Here is a 24,202-nt window from a genome sequence, read left to right on the forward strand (position 1 = left end):
GATAACCCTATCACCTTCTGTATATGTTTGTGTGTTCTTGACCAATAAATCTAGTTGGTAGTCAGCGCTTGTGTTTGTCCTTTTTCTAACCCTTCATTCTTTTCTTTCCGCACTTCGGTGCTTTGTGCTGCAAAAATCATGCCATGATCATACAGTGTACTTGTCCATTCACTCTTAACAATGGAGTGCACTTCGCCTGCCATCATAGTGAATGCATCTTCACCAAATAAATATCTTGTGATGCGTTGCTCACTGCTCTTGTTTGGCATACTTTTGATTGTAAAGGTGCCACCAACTTGTCAGATTATCTTCCAGATTGATGTACTTGCCACAAGTATGCTGAAGCAACAATTTTGTCGCCCAACGTCAGTATCTATCTCCACATATCTGACACACATTGAAATTGGTCATACACGCAATTCTTAATACAACTTTCTCAGTTTTCCACTGAACAAAGGTTGTATTTTATCAGTGTAATCAGAACAAATGTAGGTAAGGTTTATTAACTTCCTTTATTGCTTCTACTTTCAAATGTTCAATGTGAGATTCTTGTGTATAGCATCCTGCTTCTACTATGCTGCAACATTCACAGCATTCACACAACTGGAAAAAATATATTTCCATAGGCTAACCCACATTTTCCCCAACATAAGATGAAGCGGCCTTTGATCTTTGTACAATATATTTGAAAATAATTGATCATCTACCACAGCACAATGTGCACATTTGAGTGATAAATGGTCCTAAAAATTTCAGTTTCCTTTGTCTGCTAATTTGCTATCAGCATTACCTCGTGATGGGACATTTCGAGGACGGAGAGTATTCCATAGTAAAACGTGCAAACAGTAGAGGTAATATGTACAAGTTGCACATATTCTAGCATGAAGGCTGGTTCACTGCGATCACCTACAGAGTGAATGCAGTATGCCCAGCTGAACTCTGTGAAAAACCTATTCTAATGCTCAGTGAGTCAATAATTAAATGATTGAAAAGAATGTAAAACTGCAGAGCAGCTGCTCAAATGTGTACTGCGAGAAGAAAAAATTGTGCAGAGCAAAAATGATGCTAGAATACAACAAAGTGTCAGTCCAGTTGATTTGCACCTTGCCGATAACAACTGGCTCTTTGACATTTTGTTATTGAGCTACTTTTAAATTTATAAAACGAAAGTTATACACCCAATACACCCAAGGGAACATTGAAATTAAACTCGCTGCAAGATTTAAAAAATGCCTTAAAAATAATTAATTTAAAAAATTTATTCTGCATACCATGTACGGAAGCAATTGCCACACAGTTTGTCTTCTTGCCAAGGTTCCAGAACAGAAACTGGTTTTTAAGCCTGTTGCCAACAATCCTGAACACATTCAGTGCTCTGCTACTATTAATGTGCAGTGTAATTAATACGTACAATGACAACACTTGCAACAGGCACAAGCTTTCCGGCTGTTAGAAGAACAATACTGCCATTACCTATGCTGCATGATCAAAGTTTAGCCTAAACATAAAGTTAAAAGAATCAATAAAATGCTTGCAATTTGCAGCATGTTTTTGTCACTTGCACTGCCATTTGTGCATTAAATTTCTTTAGGTTCTACCACCAAGATGATCTTGCAGGAAGAGAAAACACATCTGTGCCACATGCAACCTAAGCCTACAGCCAGTTGTCTGCAATTTTGAAGGCTGCATAACACCAGACCTTTTAATGTAATTATTTAACTTATGAAATGTTATACAAAATTCACTGAACATAAAGACATGGCCTAAGTATGCATTCAAGATATTGTAAATTAGTGCCAAGTTATTCTATAGTGGGCCACCACATGTTTCACTATCTCAGGTCCGATAACAATGTACATTTTCGTGCAGGTCACATGTGATCTGTGATGATTCACAAGTCTCTCACAGAATTGAAATAACAATTACACCCCTCAGGTACAGCTTTGTTCCAATCCCTATATGGGTCATTCCATGCCAGCTGTACTAATGTTGCCACTCGACCATCTGTGATTCATTTTTAAAAATTTTTTAGCCACTTGTGTATAACACGAAGTCATTCCTAGAAATATTTTTCCAGAAAAATTTTTTTTCGCCAGCTGAAAGCACCACCAGAACTTCCTCGTAAAGCACAAAAGTATGCACCATAATAGGCATTGCTAAGACTGCATTCCAATAATAAACACTTAAGTTTCTCAGGAGACTGAGGCACCATTATTTTATTGCACCTTTCACAACCATAGGTTTTTTAGCGTAGGCAGTCATATAGCATGACTGCCAATGCGCTTCTCGTTGCCATCTTAAGATGCCAAGCAGGTCGACAATGGATAGCAACATTGGGTTGTATATAATGCTGCTTGTTTATAGTCGTAAAGAATTCAACTTAGAAGCAGTGGGGGCTTCCTACATACAACCCTCTATTGGCACATGAACACTCGCATCCATATGTATTATATTTGCTGCCAAGAGGCTTTGCGGTGAAGATGAAACGGATGCCAATTTCAAGAGCAGTGGGACACACCTTCAAAAGATTTTTTCTCGCTTAAAACGAAAAGTAATTTTATAATGCTTTCTCAGTCTTAAAAGAATGCAAAGCACTATCAGAAGCGCTATTTAGCATATTTTTACTTGGATCGCTTGAATGTTACATTTACGGCTAAACATAGGCCAAAAATGAGTTTCTTGCATATTTATTGCCACCTGTGCTATATATCTGCCTAAAAATATTTTTCACGTAAAGTACAGTTCCTGGACACTTATGTTGTAGAAAAATTTTGTTTTTGTATAAGATCATTTTATTGAAAAAAATAATACCAAATATGGACTAATTTCCCCAAATTTAATGGCTTATAAAGATGGAGGAGTGGCTAAAAAGTGCTTAATGCAATTTGTGGTGTAAGACCTACCTTCATTCTCCTGAGTTAATTAAGCGTTCATCTTTTATTATTGGTTTGAAGTTTATGGCAATGCCTGTTATGGTGCATACTTTCGTGCCTTACGAGAAAATTCGAGTGGTGCTCGAGCCAGTGGCAAATTTTTTTCAAGAAAAATATTTTATGGAATGACTTTTCGCATTATACTCCAAGCACCTAAAAATGTTTGAAGAGAAATCACAGATAATCAATTGCCAAGGTTAGTACACTTGGTGTGGAATGACCAATGTAGTATTAGCCAATAGTCGTAAGGCTAACAAGTATTTTAACCAAGATTTGGTTTCATAAAGCAATCAGCTAAAACCATTACATGCTTTGTAGAGCTACAATGACAGCATTTGTGACGCCCAAGGAGACCTGCATTTCACCACACTTTGTTAAAGCAAGGTGCTCATGATGCAATGTATTACAAGGAAAATACACATTACACTGATGTTGCACATACTCTGAGATCATTTAAGTAGATTCAGAACATCCGCACTGTAAATTCATTTTCACTCTTTTTACAGCACTGTTTAACAAATTTTAAAGATTCAACAGCACACCGACGCATGTGCACACGCACTTTTGGTGAGCAGCTAAGATGAAATGTATGAATGCAATCTCTTTTCAAATTCTTCTGTTGATTTGTGCTATGTGTGCTTTGTTTTTGTTGCCTTCTAGACGATGAGCAAAACGAGAACAAGGTGAAAGCAGGAGCCAATGTTTCGACAAGTGGACTTGTCTTCTTCAAGGCGACATATGCTTTCCTCGCCACAGTATATATAGGTGGGGTTCTTCTAAAGGGGAGAGGGCGTAAGGCGGGTGGCTGCGGCAACGAGCGAAGGTGTGTTAGCGTGTCGAATTGAGAATAAAGGAGTGCTGTGCACGAGGCCAGGGACCCAGCCGTCTGTCAATCACGTGTCAGCCGGCGTGTCAACGGCGTGCACAGCAAGCAGCCCTCTATTACCTCTTTCACTGGTGGTCGTAGGCTATCATGTCTCTGAAAGAGATAATAGAAGGAGCAGCAGAAACCAGGGGTCGAAAAAAAAGAAAAAAAAAAGAAAGAAAAGGGGAATACTGAAATGGTATAAATAAATAAAGGGGGAAAAAACTGAAAGAAGAAGAAGGAAAAAAAAAAAAAAAACGCCTATAGCTTGAAATTTAGCATAGCAAATAAATTCTAAAGCTTCCTTTGAAACGTTTATGCCTATTGGTTGCAATGTCTTGATCTTATAGATAAGGTATGATTCTCTGTATTTTCTTTCTCGTTCGGAACGGAAATTTGACTGTAAGATGTAGAGTACAAGTCCACTTGTCGAAACGTTGGCTCCTGCTTTCACCTTGTTCTCGTTTTGCTCATCGTCTTGAATTTCCATCTCCCACCTTCCCCGTGTTTTCCCTTGTTGCATTCTAGACATATTAACATATAATAGCAAGTTCAGGGAGAATATAATTTCCATCCTGCAGACGAATATTTTTTTGAATTAGTAATGATTTGGTTAACGAGTACAAACAAATGTGTAAAAATCTGATGCAAATATTATATGGTGCACAATGGCCTGAACTTTACGCAGTGCTGTCAGATGGTGTGATCCTCACAAAACCAAGCTCAGCAGTGTACAAACATGACATTAACACGACAAAGCAAACTGTAAAAACATGCCCGTCACTCGTTCCACTGCACCCGTATGTCACGCAATCAGCAGCAAGATTATAACAATTATTTGCTTATGCTGTAGCACAAGTGAATATAAAGGCGAGCTCTGCCACTACAGTGTCCTCCGACTTCTAGAAAAATTATTGTTATTCTGCCCAGTTTGCTTTTAGCAATCAAAAAGTAAAAGTCTAAAAAGGAAACATTAAAACATTACACCATACAATGAAATACATACTTTTTTTGGCACTGCAATGTATATAGCAACACACACAGAAAATAATATGAGACCTCGTCACAACAAAGGCCAGAACTATTCTGACATTGTAAACGTGCTGGAAAAAGCATCGCACTAGGAACTGTAGCTGTTTTGAGCTATGAAAGAAGCTTAAAAAAAACAAAAAAACTTACACAGCACATTGCATGGAAAAACAAAATGAATGGAATAACAAGCAAACAGTGAAAACTATATCTACATTGCAGCTAAAGCATTTGCACTGACCCAGCTGAAATGAGATAACATACAGGTTTAAATGTATTTCATGTTAATTGCACAGAAATGGAAATGGACAAGACATTATACATTTCAGAACAAAGGACTGCATCATGTCATCTACAAGCAGTGCAAAAAGTAAACAGCAACGTGATTTGGTGGAACGGCATTTACGAGTAATTCAGTGAAAAATCGCAGATATAACATGTTCACGCAAGACCGCATGAGTGCTAACGCCACATATGGGCACCCCAAATATGTGGTCTGGTTTCCACTGACTTAGAGGCAAATGCAGTAGGGCAACAAAACTATGCCATTCCAATTTCTGCTCTAGCTGTACACCATGCCAAATTACCTTGATCGTCAGAGCTAAAATATACGACAAGAAGGTTGGAAAAAAAGTTCAACTCAGCTTTACTCTGGTCTCAGTAAGTGTTCATTCTGCACAGGAAATTAGAGAAGAGTTCCATAATACTTCCTGAAGTCCTTGCTAGATAGGTGATGTCAAACAAGCCTGAGCCAGTGCCGAGTGTTGTGCACTAGGCTATAAAGCATTGCATACTTGTCACATTAGCGCAGATTGTAAACATTGTTTCGTCCACATGAATATTAGAGGTAAACGCTAGGGCCTTGAAAATCATGAGTAAAAAAAGACATTTAGAAATGGTACCTGACAGCATTAATTCTGAGAACAGCCTGAGGTTGTAATGGGCTTGAAATGCATGAACAATGACAGTAACGTATAGAAAGAAAAGTTTTCGTCAAGATGTACTAACAAAAACCGTGCATTTCTTTCTTTTCAGGGAAACAAAATACAGAGAGAATGTTCATTGGTGAACTTCACCTTAAAGCGCAGTCAACTCATGAAAATGAAGTCCTCTTTCCTTCCCCCTTTTTCAGCTAAGTAAAACAAACTCCAGAGACTGAAATAATGTTATCTCACAAATGCAACATGACCAGGATGGCAGCCAGGTGCTCACTTCTGCAACAGTAAGGTAAGCTAAAATGATGTTCCTGATTTCAAATGGTGTGGTACACTAATCATAATGAGTGCTCATAGTTGCAAGGGCACCTGTTAAAGACAATTGCATCATCATTGTATTCAATGCTGTTGGCTGTGGGCTGCCTGCACTAATGATATGGAAGAATAAAAATAGCAGGCAGCATTCTTTGTTCTTGATTGTCATATAAGCAAGTTTGCAGAAAGCATGTCAGAACACTTAAGAACAAGGCTTAAGTATGTATATGTGATGAAAAACCAATACAGAAACAGTAGGCACAATCTCAGGAGTAAAAGCTCATTTCCAAAATAAAAATTTAGGTAGGTGCCCTTATTGGAAGAAACAGTGGTACACATCACAAAAAATTTTGTGCCCCCCCCCCCCCCCCTTACAACTTCATGTGCAATGACCCAGCATGAAATTGCAGGTGTACATTAGCATAGCAGTTACCACAGGTACTGACAACAAATGTTCAAGATAATTCATCAGGAGCTTGATAACCAGCTTGACGTATACTGCATTTTTCATGCATGGGACAGAGGACACTTGTATTTGTTAAAAAAATTTCTCATATCCATTGCTAATTTACTTTATTTATAGAGACAAACTAAATTTGCATAAGAGATTCTTGAAACTGGGAACATCAGACTGGCTTATTCAGTATAGGCCACTAGTGCTACAAACCATTCCTCATGGCTCAGTCATGAAAATACCAGTTATATTCGCATAGATTCTGAAGCAGCTTTCACACACCAGATAGAATTATTGAGCTACAGAGCTCATGTAACTAAGTGAAAAAGAAACCTATTCTCAATAAAAAATAAAAAAGTACACGAAGAAAGTTTTTTTTTTTTTTTGCCATATTTGTAGTGAAAGATATCGCTTGCTGACAGATCTTAGCTTGTTTTCCATGCACTGGTCAAGAATCCGTCCATACCTGATTATCGTGAAGAAAAGAATGAATGGAATAAGGTTGCAGGGACATCAAATAGGCTACTGCAGGTTGGAGTCATAAAAATTTTGGCACCAAACATAGTGTGCAAAACATGACCAAATGTGTTGTGTGGCAACTTTGCAGTTATACTTATCTCCCTCTGAAACATTCAGCACGGATGACACGAAGTTCTTGATTACTTGCAACCATTAGACAAACATGGTGTCATCAAACAAAGTATGCAAGAGCAAAGTTTAATACTCATGCATGAACTAAGTAATAAAATATGATGGCTAGTCATAGGCCTTCAGGACCTTTCATAAAACAAAGCTTGTTTTTGGAATCTGCCACTGAAGCTAGTACTACACAGCAGATCAATACAAGTCTAATTAGGGTAAGCTATTGTGAAGTATGCAATTATAAAGTGAGAGGTAACTGAACATTCAATGTCAGGTAAAAGATATATTGAATTAAACTTAGACAACTTTTGTTGAGTTTCTTACTCAAAATTATAAAGAAAACGAAAGGATATGTAAATACATGATGTGCATTGTGGCCTGAAAATACAGGAAGTAATTATAAAACTTAACTACGATATGGCAAAGAACATGAGCATCTGATTTCTCATGCTTGAGGTCAAAGCATAAGACTGCAGCTGAGGCACTGCTATTGTGACTTTTCATATAATTGATGAACTAACGAACATTTTAGATTTGCAACTACGTCTAGTCATGTTTGCTGAGTTAGGCGGACATATGGTGCGCACGCTATGAATAAAACATTGTCTCTGTGGTTGGTTAACAGGAACACTGCAAATCTTCAGCAGTGCTCTTGTAGGTGTGCAGTTGATAGTGGGCTTCTAAGACCCGATCCTGCAGACAGGGCCAATACAAAAAAGCAAGTACTAAACTACAAGCCCAAGAGAAAGCACTGCAATTGCCTACTGGCAGTCTACGCCCGAAAGCTGCTGCCCTGAATCCACGATCATCTTTTTAAATACCACTCTCTACAAAAAAAGTATCTTAATAGTCCTCTCAAAGACAAAGCAGGTGTCAGAAAGGGACTCGCACTGGTCACAACAGCCACAGCACATGCTTGAGCTGGATTCAAAGTTCAGGCTGCAACATGGCCTGCACTCACTGCACCACTACTATCCAGCCAAATGAGTTCAGAGTATAACATTCCAATAAAGAACATTACAGCATGTCCAATATCACAAGTTTATGTGGCTTGTCCTCCGCCTCATCGCAGCTCGGATGCCACCTGCTGCACCCCCTCCCCCAGAACGCACAGCCACCAGTGCAGAAGCAAGTGCAAGTCGCACTGGAGCACTCAGTCCTCCAGGAAGTTGCACCATTAATGTAGTCACCGCTGCTGCACCATCACCTGTGGGTTCCACAGCAACTGGCCGCACTGATCCACAAGATGCTGGGACACCCTTAGGCGAGTCCCTGAGGGCGCGACGTTGAGGTTTTTTACGTAATGGTGACCGAAAGCTGTCACCACTCTCCTCTTCATCCAAAATGGACAGGCACACCTTTGCAAATGGCCGACGTGCCATGTGTTCCATTTGTGCTGCATGTAAACGACGAGCTCGGCGGATGTCAAAAGCACGCTTCACCTTCCACACCACAACACAGGCTGCCAGGAAAAGGAAGAAGCAGGAAAAGAATACAGAAAAGAAGACAAAGAGATCGATGCGTGTCTGGTCCTGACGGAAGAAAAGGCTTCCACGTGTGGGTACTTCACTAGCACCTGAGATAACGAGGTAGAGCCGCGTGCTTCGTAAGTCATACACATTCTGAGGCACAGTAACAACAAGACGGTGCCGAAGATTGTGAACCAACAGGAACTCACGCGGGTCCCTCACTGTGACGTAGGTGGCTAGCCCTGCAGGTGTGGCATGGCGAGGTCGCAGAAGCCAAGGGGCATCGGTACCATTACGGAGCGAAGCTGCAGCTGGAACTGCTACGTTTGCTGTCAAGTCTCCAGTTAAGCCAACGCCATACTTCCGATCAACTGATACTACATGTATGCCAGTTGTGCGGTTGACTTCAATGACAAAGGTGTCTTCTTTAGCTGATAGATACAAATCAGCTGCACCTGAGGTAATGTCCATAATGACACGAATGTCAACGTTCATATAGCGAGGTTGAACAACGAAGAACATGGTGCGACCCTGAGGCAGCAGGTTTGGGTCTGGACTGCACTCTGCAAGCAATAAAGATGTCTAATCTTAGTAGAGTGGTGGCAACAGTCATGCAAATAAACTAAAGACAAAGGTCCTAATCTGACCATCACAGAACAGTTAGCAGCTCTGGGAATAGCCGCAATGCAATTTCTGCCAAATTGTGAAACATTAGTTGGCTGCAATTCAAATAGTAATGAAGTTGTCAAAAAGTTTATGGGTTAAGCTGATTGAGACCTTGTGACACAAGAATCACTATGCACATCTTTTGATGATGACAAAATATGATATACAGTTAAGTCTCATCAATTTAATTTTACAGGACAGGATAGAATACCTGAATAGGATAACATGTAGAGTAACCAAACAATTGACTAGTACTGTTTTAACGCTTGAACATAGCTTCTTGGGTTATGATTGCTGCTATAAGAGTTAATTTCCTGCATAAAATCTGCACAGCAATAGCTACTGCACAAATTCACATGATGCAGAGAATGCAGCTGTCAGAATAATAACCACAGAACAGCACAAGAGCAGTGAAGACGTTCGTGGCATCTTTCATTATGCTCTTAGTTTACTACTGTTACCAATGGTTGAAGACTAATGGCAACAGGCAAGGAACATGCAATGAATATGCTGTTGCAAGCATAAGATCTTTTTTTCCTGCTTATGTGCACGTTCATAAATGGTGCATAGCCAGTATGGCTATTTCGTAGGCTCACCCTGTGTCTCTGGGTCCAAGCAGTAGTCCTGCTCGAGACGCATGTGACGATAGCACTGGTGCCCATTGGTAGGAACACCCTGAAAATTCTCCTTGCACTTGGAGCACTGCAGCAGAGATAGCATGGGCATCTACATCTAGCAGTGTTTCCTTCTAAACAACACCACGGTACAAGCAAGTGTACGCATTCTTGCATGGCAGACTACAAATGCATTTTGAAAGCTTTTTGTATTAAATGTGGAAAAATGGGAAAAGCTGGACACTAAGGACTAATGGTAATCTAGATTCAGGCAATAAAAAAACGCATTATGCAAAAAAGGGGGGTGAGGCGTGCAGACAGGGCACAAGAGAAGAGAAGTGGACAACACGGTGTTGTCTACTTCTCTTCTCTTGTGCCCTGTCTGCACGCCTCACCTCCCTTTTTTGCATAATGAATCCTTACCAACTAGCTCAGCTTTCTGTCGTTCTAAAAAAAATGCAGATGTGAGTATGAACATGAACAGATTTATTGATCTACTATAATATCAGCATGAAAAATGGATTATGCTTTACACAGCAGTGCTTACAAGCAGCCTTTCAACTTAATGTAAAACTAACAACACTTAACAAACAGATGAAGGGTTTTTTTCAGAGGTGACACACCCCTAGCATTGGGCTTCTTTTCCCAGGTATTAAAACACACACACACACACACACACACACACACGCACACAATGGTTTATTTTTGGTTATGGAGAAGGGAAAAAATGACACCGATAATGACAAATGCTCTCTTCGTATTGTTGGAAATGGGTCGCAAGCCCCAAGGGTAGCGTTGGCCTGGCGGCCTGGGGCACAACTGGAAGCATCCGAAGGTCCCGGCAAAGCATGAGTCGACTGCTAACAGAACAACTTGTTTATTCTAGCATCGCAAAAGAGCGGGCGGTCAGGTCGACCGAAGTGGAGAGACGGGAGAGCACGTTACTCGACAGAAGAAATCGGAGCCTCTCTCTTGGCCCTCTCTCAGGGCAAGAAGGAACGCCTCGCCAGAGGCGCACGTGATGCGGGGCATGGACACGCTGAGAGACACGTTGATACGAGTAGGTGACGCATCCGCCGGGCCGGCGCCGGTCAGACCTCCTCGCTACACAGTTGGGGGAGCTCCTCTCCCCGGCTGCCACGCTTTGACAAGCGTGGGCACCAACATGCACACTCACACACACGCACACACAAAGACACGTGGCATTGAAACATGCCTGGACGCGCATGGCAGGAGGCGTTGCGGCAGCGCTGAACGGGCCAAAATGTCCGCCGCTTTGAACGAAGCTCCGGCGTCCGTTGCATCCGCGCCGGCTATACCGCGCGTCGTAGGCGAAACGTAACAGACCGCCCCGCCGGGGGAAGGAGATCCTGATGGTCAGGGGACTGCATCCGCTGTCCGGAGGGATGTCGCTCGATGATGCTCATAACTGAAGTCGGTCGTCCCTCGGCGTTTCTTGAGCGCAGCGCACAGAGAAGGCCTCGTTCTCACGTTCAGGTTCACACAGGACACTGCAAAGTGACTTCGGGAGAGTTGCCATTTTTGTTCTCGTTCCCAGCAAGCGTTAGAACTACGCCGAAACTCAACCGCTCAGTCAGCAAGCACGACACAACCCTCACTAAGCCCTGCCAGGCTCTTTCCCCTTTTATACTACTGCCTAGTTCCTTACAGTCTAGCAGCACTCAGAACGCATCCACAAATTGGAAAATTGCACTAGAAAGCACGTCATCACTTTGAAACACTAAACAAAAGCAATATGTTAAAAATCCTGCCTCAGGAAGAAAAACATCAGTAACAAATAACTTTGAGGCTGATTCCTAAGTTAGGGGACTCGACTTAAGCCATCGGCGTTACCGTTGAGACTCCCCTTTTTATAACGCACCTCAAAAGAATATTGTTGCAAAGCGAGGCTCCAGCGCAGGAGGCGGCCATTTTTGGAAGAGATGGTCTGCAGCCATTGGAGAGGGCAGTGATCCGTATCGAAGCATGCGAAGCGGAGACCGAAGCGAGCGACCGTACACCAGCTCAGCTGGCGAAAACCCCGTAGCCGCATGCGGCGCGGTCCTTAATGCAAACATTACCCCAGGCAGACACAGCTCCCAGTCAGTTTATTGTTCAATACACAATGCTCTCAACACGCGCTTCATGACGGAGTGGAGCTTCTCAACGGAATTCGACTGTGGGTGGTACACTGAGCTGTGTAACAGCTTTACCCCACACCTTTCGAGAAAAGTTGTCGTCAAAGCGCTAGTAAACACTGTGCCCTGATCTGATTGGATTTCCGCAGGAAAACCAACTCGCGCAAATATGGACAGTAGTGCATTGACTATCTCAACTGAGCTGAGTTCTTTAAGCGGCACTGCTTCAGGGAACTTTGTCGCTGGGCAGATCACAGTCAAAATGTGTCTGTACCCCGTGGTTGTTACCGGCAGAGGTCCCACTGTATCAATAACGAGCCGTCTAAAAGGCTCCGTAATGATAGGTACCAACTTCAACGGCGCCCTCGATTTGTCCCCTGGTTTGCCCACCCGCTGACAGGTGTCACATGTCCTCACAAAGTGGTCTGCATCCCGAAAACACCCTGGCCAATAGTACTCTTGCAAGAGACGGTCCTTAGTTTTTTTAACTCCTAGGTGTCCGGACCACGAACCCCCATGCGACAAGCGCAACAGATCCTGACGGTAGCACTGAGGCACGATCAGCTGATCGAACTCCACTCCCCTGCGGTCTAAATACTTCCGATACAGGACCCCACCTCTTTCCACAAAACGAGCATTTTTCTTGGCGATACCTTCCTTGACAATGCAGCGTATGTTTTCTAGGCTGCCATCCTTTTTTTGCTCGGCTATCAAAGCCGACCGGCTGACTTTTAGCAACCTATTAAGTCCGTCTGACGTAGGCGCGATGAGCAAATCTGCAGATAGCTCTTCTAACTTTCCCGTGTCGGGCATTTCCTCTCCAGTATCTGGTGCCTTCAACGCTACAGGCTCAATTGTATTCAGTTCGGACGTGCTCAGAATATCAGCTTGCTGCGCCTCTGACCCTTTCTCATTGTTCGACAACGTCGGCCCCGCAACTACCGCCTTTGCAGCGAGCTCCCGAACCTTCGATCTGGTTAAGGCCTGCACGCTAGCCTCACCAAACAAAAGCCCCTTCTCGCGCAGGAGGTGATCGGACCTGTTCGAAAATAGGTACGGGTACTGGGGGGGCAGCATAGATGACACTGCGGCCTCCGTCTCAAGCGCTCCGAAAGGTCCTTCAATAAGCACTTTTGCTACGGGCAGACACACGCTATGAGCTTCCACGGCTTGCTTGATCCATGCGCACTCGCCCGTGAACATATCGGGTTCTACGTAAGAGGGGTGAACTACATCCATTGTAGCTGCGGAATCGCGAAGCACTCGGCACTCTTTCCCGTTCACGAGGAGGTCTCGCATGTAAGGCTCGAGCAGCTTCATGTTCTCGTCAGTGCTGCGTAATGACAAAAACACGACTTTTGTTTTTGTTTCTGGACACTGCGCCGAAAAGTGGCCCGGCTTCTGGCACGTATAACAAACGCGCGCTTGCCTCGTCTCGAACCGCTTTCTGCGTTCGGCTTCGGCTGCCGTTGTCTCCTTAGGTTCGGTCGGACTGCTTTCACTCGCATCCGCACTACGTGTGTTCCCCTTTGCTCTCATGGGTGTGAACTTCGGCCTCTCAAACTTGGAGCCAAATTCACCGTTTTGACCGTCCTTAGCTCCGCGAGCCCGACGCATCACAAACTCCTCGGCTAGCTCAGCGGATTTAGCAACCGTACTAACGTCTGGCCTATCCAAGACCCAGTACCGCACGTTCTCAGGTAACCGACTATAAAACTGTTCCAGCCCGAAACAGTGCAGAACTTTCTCGTGGTCACCAAACGCTTTCTCTTCTTTGAGCCACTCCTGCATGTTTGACATAAGCCTGTAGGCAAACTCTGTATATGACTCACTTTTGCCTTTCTCATTTTCCCGAAACTTCCGACGGAACGCCTCCGCTGACAGCCTGTACTTTTTTAGCAGACTCGATTTCACTTTGTCGAAATCCTCTGCCTCCTCTCTCTTCAAGCGAGCGACTACGTCGGCCGCCTCGCCGGGTAACAAAGTGAGCAAGCGCTGTGGCCACGTTTCCTGAGAGAACCCCTGCTTCTCGCACGTTCGCTCAAAGTTAACCAGGAACAAACCAATGTCCTCTCCAAGCTTAAACGGCCGCATCAGGTCAGTCATTTTGAACGATACTCGTTCTCCTGCACCGTGTGCCTCACTTCCATTACGAGCGCGTTCCATCTCTACCTCGAGACGCTTCATTTCCAAAGCGTGCTGACGGTCGCGCTCTTCTTTTTCTTTTTGTTCTTTTCGTTCGCGCTCATCTTTCTCTTTCTGTTCTTTAAGTTCGCGCTCCTGTTTCTCTTTTTGCTCTTTTTGTTCGCGCTCCTGTCTTTTTGCCGTCTCCCTTTCCTCAATGGTCTCAAGGCATTCCGACAGCTCGTCATCCTCAGCTTCTAACTCAAGAATAGCCCTTAGCAGTTCTGGTTTTCTGAGTTTGTCTGAGACATCCAGACCCAACTCTCTTGCAAGCTCCAGCAATTTCGGTTTGCGCAACGACTTCCAATCCATGGCTGCTCTGAATGCTGCTTTCTGTACTGCCTACTATTGTCTTGCCGCAAGCTAACCCGGCAGCAACGACAACCACAATTACCAGCTCTGTTTCTGACACTAACAAAAGCCTGGCAAAACTCAGAAGAAGAAAGTCCTGCACTCACCAAACCTCACAGCCAAGAATTCAGCGCAGTCGTTCCGCTGCAGGCAACCAGTAATCACACAGGGCTCATTGCACTGCTCCCGGATGGTCGTTGTGCTGCTCAGCATACAGTCAACCGCATATCTTCGCTGCTGGCCTCCGTTGTCGCAATCTCACCACTAGCAACCAGTTGTTGCAATCTCACCGCTGGCACGAGTTGTTGCAACTGGGTCGCAAGCCCCAAGGGTAGCGTTGGCCTGGCGGCCTGGGGCACAACTGGAAGCATCCGAAGGTCCCGGCAAAGCATGAGTCGACTGCTAACAGAACAACTTGTTTATTCTAGCATCGCAAAAGAGCGGGCAGTCAGGTCGACCGAAGTGGAGAGACTGGAGAGCACGTTACTCGACAGAAGAAATCGGAGCCTCTCTCTTGGCGTCTGGGGGCAGCTGCTTTTATACTCTCGGAGTCGAGGGCAAGAAGGAACGCCTCGTCAGAGGCGCACGTGATGCGGGGCACGGACACGCTGAGAGACACGTTGAGACGAGTAGGTGACGCATCCGCCGGGCCGGCGCCGGTCAGACCTCCTCGCTTCACAGTTGGGGGAGCTCCTCTCCCCGGCTGCCGCGCTTTGACAAGCGTGGGCACCAACATGCACACACACACACACACGCACACACGAAGACACGTGGCATTGAAACATGCCTGGACGCGCTTGGCGGGGAGGCGTTGCGGCAGCGCTGAACGGGCCAAAATGTCCGCCGCTTTGAATGAAGCCCCGGCGTCAGTTGCATCCGCGCCGGCTATACCGCGCGTCGTAGGCGAAACGTAACAGTATGGTCCTCCCATTCTTATCCGACATAAGGCATAAAACGAGCAGCAGACTCAGAAACACCGTTGTTCTTAGTACGTTTTCACGATGCCAAGGTCAGAATCTGACATCGATGAAGTTGCCTCTTCCTCGTATTCGGAATCAGAAGAGCTGCTACTCCAATCAACAGTTGAAGGTGCTGCACGAGCAGTCATCTCAAAATGATCATCTGGCTGCAGTCAAGAAAAGAGTGCTTTCGTTTATTCGAACTCGACCAGACAAAGCAAAGAGAGCAACACATGAAACAGAGAGCAACAGATGAAAGAGATTCAACAGAGGGCAACGCCAGTATGGTGAAAGCACACCGACAAAAGACGCACCCCCGTTGCTGGAAAGAAGGCGCGCCATAGTTAAGATAGTAGCCGATGAAAAAAAAAAGGAACACCTTCTCTATATATATGACAGATGGCAGAAGCATGCAAGAGTGGTGGCCAAGTGCTAGGGCACGAATATTTGAATGGATTATCGCCGCCGTAGCGGTGTACTAAGTCCAGGAGGCAATGCACCCTCCCACACAGGGGCATGTTCCGCAGCCAGTAACAAAAAACAAGACTGAACACAGAGAGAGGAGAAAATATACTTCTTGAAATATAATACAACAGATAGCCAATAGACAGCCAAAGCAGTTCAGCGCGCATCAGCGTCTCATTCTGTAACGATCTGCACAATGCTTTGCATTACGTACATGTCAGCTACAGTAGAGTCTGCCAAATATTTTTGACTTCAGATTATACGTTTTGCTGGTTAGTATGTTTTTTCTTGTGTTTTTTTCTAATACACATGAACGAGGTTCTGCTACGCATTCCCAGTTTACATGACTGCTGTAAGTGCACGATTTCGGGGTTACCAAGCAGCGTTACCAACTGCACCTACAACTAAGCCATCAGTAATCTACTATAGGATAAAACTGCCATGAGCAAAAGACTAGTAACTAAGTTTGTGGATAGAGCAACTGCATATGAATTAACATAAGCAACACACCTGGAGGTTCCAGCAGGGGCTGGCACTGTTCTTGCCGCTCTTTTGGCTACACTGGCGGTCATTTTCCGTGTTGTTCTTGCAGTTGCAATTCTCACCAGTACGCCGGTCACAGGTGTCCCCATGCCCGTGGCATTCGCACCTAGTGACAGTCAACAACAGCGCCTTGGCAAATCAAGCACATTTGTCACAGTAAATTGCTTTGAGTGCAACTGACTGCCTAAAACTACTTGGAAGTTGAAAAAGCATGTCAAGTGTCAGTGCAGTGGAAAGAAGCTATGCTGCCTGCACTTGCAGTTAGATATGCAATGCATGTTATGAGTTTTGTAAAAAAAAAGTTTACCGAAAGTTACTACGTGAGATGTACCGTAAAGGAAACAACTCGATCGGTGGTTTCTGAAGGTGCTCTACAAATCTACGTCTCATACTTGGGGTCCTCAGCCGACAGTTAAAAAGTTGGATAATTAAGCTTAATTAATTAGTGAGTTACAGGGAAAACAAAGACTTGTCTGAGTTACTATAGGCTACTGCAAATAGTATGTATTCGGTTCAATTCACTTCCGATGCACCTTTCATTTTTAATTTCTTGGCTCAAGTTATGTGGGACACCCCTGTATATTCCTTAGTTCCTTACATACAGTACGTGCTTTCCCTGAATACTTGCTTTCATTGTTGTTGAAGATGAAAGCGTTAAAAAATCCACAGGAGAAGAGAGAAAAAGAGGAAAAAAACACACACAAAATGAAGTATAAAATGACAGAAAGGCAAGCAGACAAATAAAAGAAGCACAGAGGACAAGACGCAGCCTGTGATGATAGTCCTGCGTTAGGAGCGATAGCTCACACCCTGGCTTTAATTAAAGAAGCAATGAATGTAAATATGAAGGCAGTTTAAAGGGTGAATACCAAACTATTGATTATTAGGCTAACAGCTACATGTGCAATAAAATGGTAAGGAGAGCTTTAATGTTAAAGAATACATACACATATACACAGCCCTGCACACACACAAAACAGGCATGGTACTACTCACGGTCGACAGCCACGAGCGATGTCCTTGCCCACAACAAAGTAGCCCTCGACGCATTCCTCACACTGAGCACCCATCGTGTTGTTCTGGCAGAAACGACACACAGCTAACTCCAGTGGACCATGCTCAATCTGCTTGAACGACTGTAGAGAGAAAGATGCACAGAGTTGAACATAACCAATCGAATGAATCAAAGCAAATCGATGAAGAAATCGAAGGAGACTGAAAAAAGACAAGAGACTACGGATAACTATGACATATTATCATGTGAAGCCTGCTGGTCATTGGCCCTTTAAAATTTGTTTACTCATCACTTTATAATTTAGTGGTAGAAGTAACCAATAAATTATGTAATGTGCATCAAGGATGGCAAGCAGGATGAGATGCAACATTTTAGCACAGATACCTTGCACTAAAGGGTGCAGTACTTGAGTCATTGTACCAATAGGCTCATAAATAATACTTGTTACTGACTAGATTGCCACTGCTGTGACAACAAATAGTTAATTAATTAAATTATGGGGTTTTACGTTCCAAAACCACTTTCTGATTATGAGGCACGCCGTAGTGGGGGACTCCGGAAATTTGGACCACCTGGGGATCTTTAACGTGCACCTAAATCTAAGTACACGGGTGTTTTCGCATTTCGCCCCCATCGAAATGCGGCCGCCGTGGCCGGGATTCGATCCCGCGACCTCGTGCTCAGCAGCCCAACACCATAGCCACTGAGCAACCACAGCGGGTACAACAAATAGTGAGAGCCCAGCATGACTATATGACACCATCTTGCAGGTGTACTTTAAGAAAGCTACGATACCTAGGGCCCTTGACAATACCAAGGAGCTCATCCTCAATAACTGGTAAAAAAAGCTGTCTGCTCAAGAAGAGTTTAACATAGCAGTTTTAGCTGAGTGCTGAGGGATCGATGCAATTAAAAATTTTGAAGTATAAGAATGTTTTACCTGCTTTACCTTATGTTTTGATATTGTGTAAATATCAAAGTATAAACTTGATACAATAATGCTGTAATTTAGACATGAAATTTTTTTACATTGCAAATTACAGTGATGCTTCTACATTTTAGCAGGACAAATAATTTTTCATGTTATTAAAATATATGATATCATAATTGTCAGTACAGAAATAAACTCAGTAGAAATTATAACACTTAAGGGAAGAGACTGGGGACAAAAGTATGCCCACAAATATTTTCCCACTCCTGTGCTCCAGGTTTGTGTAGAGCATTTATTTTTCCTTGTTTTCTCAAAACAGCATTTCTGATGGTGTCACAGTTTTGGAGTGACAATATCTATGGTTCTACTTATCCTAACACAATCATTATATTTTTGACAAAAACATAGACTAAGTTATAGAGTGAAGTACTCCTAAAATATGAACATATAAGAGAAATTTTCAAAAAGTAACCATTTGTCCTGCATGCTATTATAGGTTATTATTGAAAAATGTTTGACATGCTACAACTTCAGCCCAAATAACTTCAGAACATTCATTTATTGCAACAGTTCAAACTCTGATACTTCAACATTATTTTGATATACCAGTCTCTTTCATAATGACCAGAATTTCCACAGAGAGGTCACTTCTAAACTAGCTCACACAAAAAACAAATTTCTTATTAAAGACTGCTTGTAGTGCAGAAAAATAAATTGCACATTTTAAATCTGCATGTAAAAATACATATGTGATGCAAGTTGATCAAAATGTGCTCATAAATAAAAAAAATTAAATTATGGGTTTTTACGTGCCAAAACCACTTTCTGATTATGAGGCAGGCCCCGTAGTTGAGGACTCCGGAAATTTCGACCACCTGGTGTTCTTTAACGTGCACCTAAATCTGAGCACAGGGGTGTTTTCACATTTCGCCCCCATCGAAATGCGGCCGCCGTGGCGGGAATTGATCCCGTGAACTCGTGCTCAGCAGCCCAACACCATAGCCACTGAGCAACCACGGCGGGTGTGCCCATAAATAAAAAAAAAAAATTGTAGTAGAGCTTGATATTCCCCCTTGCTGCCATCTTGCATAGTTATACAACCAATGTACCATAACTAAAAGAAAACATATGCACACTTAAGCTACCTCAAGCTACTGAAACAAAGTGACAGAACTACAGCATTAATATTGCATGAGCGCAGTAGGTCAAGGCTAATGGCAAGATGCACAGTCAGTTCTTTATTAAAGGTCAATGCAGGCAGCCTAGCCGTGTAAACTAACACACAACATGGTACAGTCTCAAATGCCTTTATAATAAAGTGCTTAGGACCTGCAAAATCCTTTGTAATACAGATCACTTCTTTGTAAAGATTATGTACCATATCGCTCGCAATACAGCAGGCAACAAAACGTTTCTTTAACTTGAACTTTAGAGAGACTTTATGAAATAAGTCCGTAATATTTTCTGCACACATAGCCTGACAAGATGCATAATTGCAGCCAGCCTTATTAGATCTTGGATCAAGGCATGCTTTGTGGCAACACGTGGGAGAAACGCCAGGTAAAGCTGCAGATTGGTGAATATGACGATTGCCTCCATTGCCAATTTTCGTCCTTTCCCCTCCTAAGATGCCTTTGAAATCGTCATCAGCCGTCCGTTAAAATCACACCACCACGACGTCATTATGGCGACGTATTCGTTGTGTTACAACAACCAGCATACGTGTTCAGCGCTTCCCGGAGCAGCGCAGCAGGACTTCCTGGAGCAGTGGCACATTCATCAAGTGTGTCGCTAGTACTGCAGTTAGCGCAGAACACAGCTCAGTGGTGTCAGTATACTTAAAGTTTGTTATAAAGCAACAAATCAGCTGCCAGGGTGGCTAAATTCCTTCGCTGTACAGGCCAATTCATTGTAGCGGTCTTCATTGTAGAGGCGTTCACAATGCATATGAAAGATAGGAATTCTGCTGGGACATAACCAGTCCTTTGTTATACAGGTCACTTCGTAAAGGTGTTCGTTGTAGAGGCATTCAACTGCAACTACGCTCTGGGGTGTGTGAATATTTGAAACTTTCGAATAATGAATTGAATACTATTGTCTTATTTCATTTGGTATTTGAATCAAATAGTAACTATTCGAAAATTGAAATATCTTTCAAATACTTTGTGTTGTCAACTGGTACACAATCAAGCATTAAATTGAAGCAAGAATGCAATAACTTTTATTCCATCCACAAAGGAGATAACACACTAGAGCACACCGTGTTGCTCAGTCAGCCAGACTTTTTCAGCTAAACATGATCACTCGCAATAAAATGTTATTTATACATGGCATTCAGCAATGGGTATTTATTGCTTGGTGCTATTTGTAGATACAGCATCTCTGTCTTTTCATCTAATTAAACCGGAATATGTTTCATTGCAACATACATTATAGAAAAGTGGCACCACCGGTTGCAACCATTCAAACTTGAGAAAAAGTGCTTTTCTTTTCACTCTGCCATCCCTGCAGACAACACACATGTCTGGTTGGGTAGCGAAGGTATACACAGATATTAATTGGCCCACAAGGTTACCTTAAGAATGTTATATATGATAATGCATGACCGAATATGCTCCTGAGGAGCCCTGAGTTTGCAAACAATCTGCTTAGTACATGTATTTCCTAATGCCTCCTTTGTGCTTTTAATAAAGCATGCTTTATAATGTGCAGTGTAATGACAAACATACTATTGTTGTAAATAGCACGATGTGAAAAGTGTTTGATAATAATGGTGAGAAGGCTGCACATTATTTTCAAACATCTAAAAAATCTTCTATTTGATTTATTTCTGTCACTACTCAATTTACATCCGATTCGGTCTCAAAAACTGACATTTTCACACCCCGCTACATTTAGTTTTTTATGCTGGTTTTAGAAACCAGTTTTGCACTATTGCGCAAGTATCACTTCGCTGACTTGGTTGCCAGTGTAAATTAATAAAGGCTCAGATCCGTTTCTGATCACCTAGAGACTAAATAACAAAGTCCCAAGTGCCAGCCTCCACAAAGTGAAGTGCTAGGATGATAGTGCTGCAATGCAGTACATTCATTGCCTTTATGATTTCTATCGTACAAACAACAAAATCGCCCAGTCATTCGATTCCTCTTTAGGTACCTGCAATGAAACCTGAAGTGGGTGCACTTTATTAGAAGAACAAACAGTCTACCATGAAGCCATAGTAAACTGGTAAGTTACTCTAGTGGAACTCTTGGAGCTTAATTCAGTAATGGAAGAAACTGCTACACAAGGTTGAATTTCTCCATTTTACTTGGCCACAAACACAACAATGCATGCCACCACAGAGTGCTCCTCTCGGCACAACTTGCTCATGCCATTTAATTTTGCAACCATCAGTGGGGTAGCCAGAAACTTCAGAGGGGGGCGGGGGGCTCACGTTGCAGCTTGGCCTCCTCCTTATAGAATTTGTCGAGGGATCAAATACATAAACAATAACTGCATTGCCATTGCTAAAGATGCTGTAAATTAATTCTTGAACGCTACGCACAGCCAAGACAAGTAAAAGATGTATTTTTTCATTAAAGAAAAGAATATATTCGTATGTCCCAAAAATTGTGCCAGAAATAACTGATATCAATGCTTCCATATTTTTTGTCTATTTAATAAGTAAAGAAAATATCACAGGAACTTTACAACTATATCAGTTCGAAGCAAAGCAGTGCATGCCAATGATATGAAAAATGTAAAGGCCATGAAATGAACAAGTTGAGGACAAATATTTTAATGAAACTTTGCCATTCAAGAACCTTGTTTACATTTTTGTACATATGCAACGGCCAGGGAAAAATCTAATTGACACTGCCCTTCGTTCCGGTGTAATGTGCAGGAGCAGCTGTCACTGGTCGTGTATTGTGAGTACAATTGCACCGAAATTATAGTTGCAACCGAGAGCACATATAGAAAGCAGGAGTTCTGCAAAATATACACCAGAAATGTGAAGACACAGTGGAATATACAAATGCGAAGCTACAGCCTGATAAAGGGAAAGAAAGTGTCACTGGAAACAAAGTTCACTGCATGTACAGTCGAACCAACTTATAACAATATTTAAGTGCCATAAAAATTCCATTGTTATAACCGATAACTGTTATAACCGGGTTGCATGAAAAAATCAAAATAGGTGGATGGCAGAGCTGATGTGAGAAAACTATAATGGCGGGGAGGCCAGTTCCCCTCCCCACCAACTTCCTCCATCCGGCTTTTGATTGTGTTTACTCGTTTAACTGCTTTCTGGGCACTCCGATCGCGTGAAACAAGCCGTGGCTGTCGGCGTTAAAGAATGGCACTGCTATAACAACTGCAAAGGGGCGTCACGGGTGGCAAGCGATTTGCGAGCACCGCCGAGGCATCGCTTTGGCAGCCCCAAAAGGGGCCTTTTAAAAATTGCGAAAAGGCTGCCGCGGCAGCCTGTCAGCTTGAGAAATCCAGAAGAAACGCTGAGGAGAGATCGCCACAAGCATCTCACCACTTACTTCTCACTGGCTTGCACGAGAAAAGCCTATGTCCATCGGCCTTGCATGCTTTTTGCGAAGCTTGCCAACATCCTTCTCCAATGCATCTAGGTGCTCGACGTAGTGCAGCGGAAGGTTTCTTGTGAAAACGAATCCCTGGAGGGATTGAATCCGAATCCCTGGAGGGATTGAATCATCTGCAGGCCCTCCTGTGAGGACAACGTTGAGGCAGCCTGCCCTACCGCGTCACCGCTGCCGTCGTCGCCGTCACTATCTGATGCAAGCACCTTCGTAATGATCGCATCATCGGTTAGAAGCATTTAGTTCCCAAGTCTATAACCGTGTGCTTTCTTTTCACCGGCAATGTTGTGCATTGCCGATGATCAGCGTGCGGATCAGCCATCTTCTGTTTCAGTGGCGAGTCAAGCGAGGCTGAGAAACCGCATGGCCAGCAACAATTTCGACGCAACCAACAAAGACCAATGCGAGCGATTAAGCTATTTGCAGAACTGTGCTGAACGAGGAATCAATGAGCAACATACGAGCAATCTGCAGGCGGCGCAGTTGGTGCGGTCCATTCGTGTTCGGAGGGGTAGAGGGGCGATGGGTGAGAGCCGCGCGGAGATGGCTGAAAAATGTGTGTGCGGTGGCTGTTGGAGCAGCGGCCCATTGTGCAGCGGCTCGAATTTCTCGTTTTTTTTTTTCTTTTCAAGGATTTCACATTTCGCTACCTTTCGGCTCGGACACCCAGCAGCCACACTTCATCATTAAAACCGATAATGCGGCATCGGGGCATCATAGTAAGTGGGTTATTTCACCATGACAAACATACAAAAGTTGACGATGCAGTAGCATCTCATTGTAATAACCGATATATTGTTAAAACAGGTATCGTTATAAGTGGGTTCAACTGTATACACAAAACTTTGCAAGAAAATATTTAAATATACGTATCAGTCTTCAATAAATCTATGATGTATCTAAACAAAAGTCACTGTACATAATGCATCAAATAAGGCAAATAAACATGTTGCGCAATCACAGATTCATAGATCATAGAATCATAAGGCCTGCCCAATTCCCTCCATTCCCCCCCCAATGCATCATGCGTGACGAAAGGCAGCGAACTTCCTCCCCGCTTTTCTCCCTTGCGTACACAAGACTGAGCCACCATCGTCACCTA

General features: G+C 43.3%; 1 protein-coding gene across 1 annotated transcript in view; it reads right to left on the reverse strand.

The window, feature by feature from the left end:
• Positions 1-493: 493 nt before the first annotated feature.
• The window catches only part of Megf8 (multiple EGF like domains 8), a 221,282-nt gene continuing 197,573 nt past the window's right edge, over positions 494-24,202 (reverse strand). The window contains exons 31-34 of the mRNA XM_050196139.2: positions 17,559-17,698; positions 16,530-16,668; positions 9,905-10,010; positions 494-9,205 (exon numbers count right to left, since the gene is read on the reverse strand). Of these exons, the coding sequence (XP_050052096.1) occupies positions 8,208-9,205; positions 9,905-10,010; positions 16,530-16,668; positions 17,559-17,698 (1,383 nt within the window). The 3' untranslated portion in view covers positions 494-8,207. The remainder of the gene's footprint in view (positions 9,206-9,904; positions 10,011-16,529; positions 16,669-17,558; positions 17,699-24,202) is intronic.

The sequence above is a fragment of the Dermacentor andersoni genome, chromosome 1 (genome assembly GCF_023375885.2).
Source record: "Dermacentor andersoni chromosome 1, qqDerAnde1_hic_scaffold, whole genome shotgun sequence".
Taxonomy (NCBI): domain Eukaryota; kingdom Metazoa; phylum Arthropoda; class Arachnida; order Ixodida; family Ixodidae; genus Dermacentor; species Dermacentor andersoni.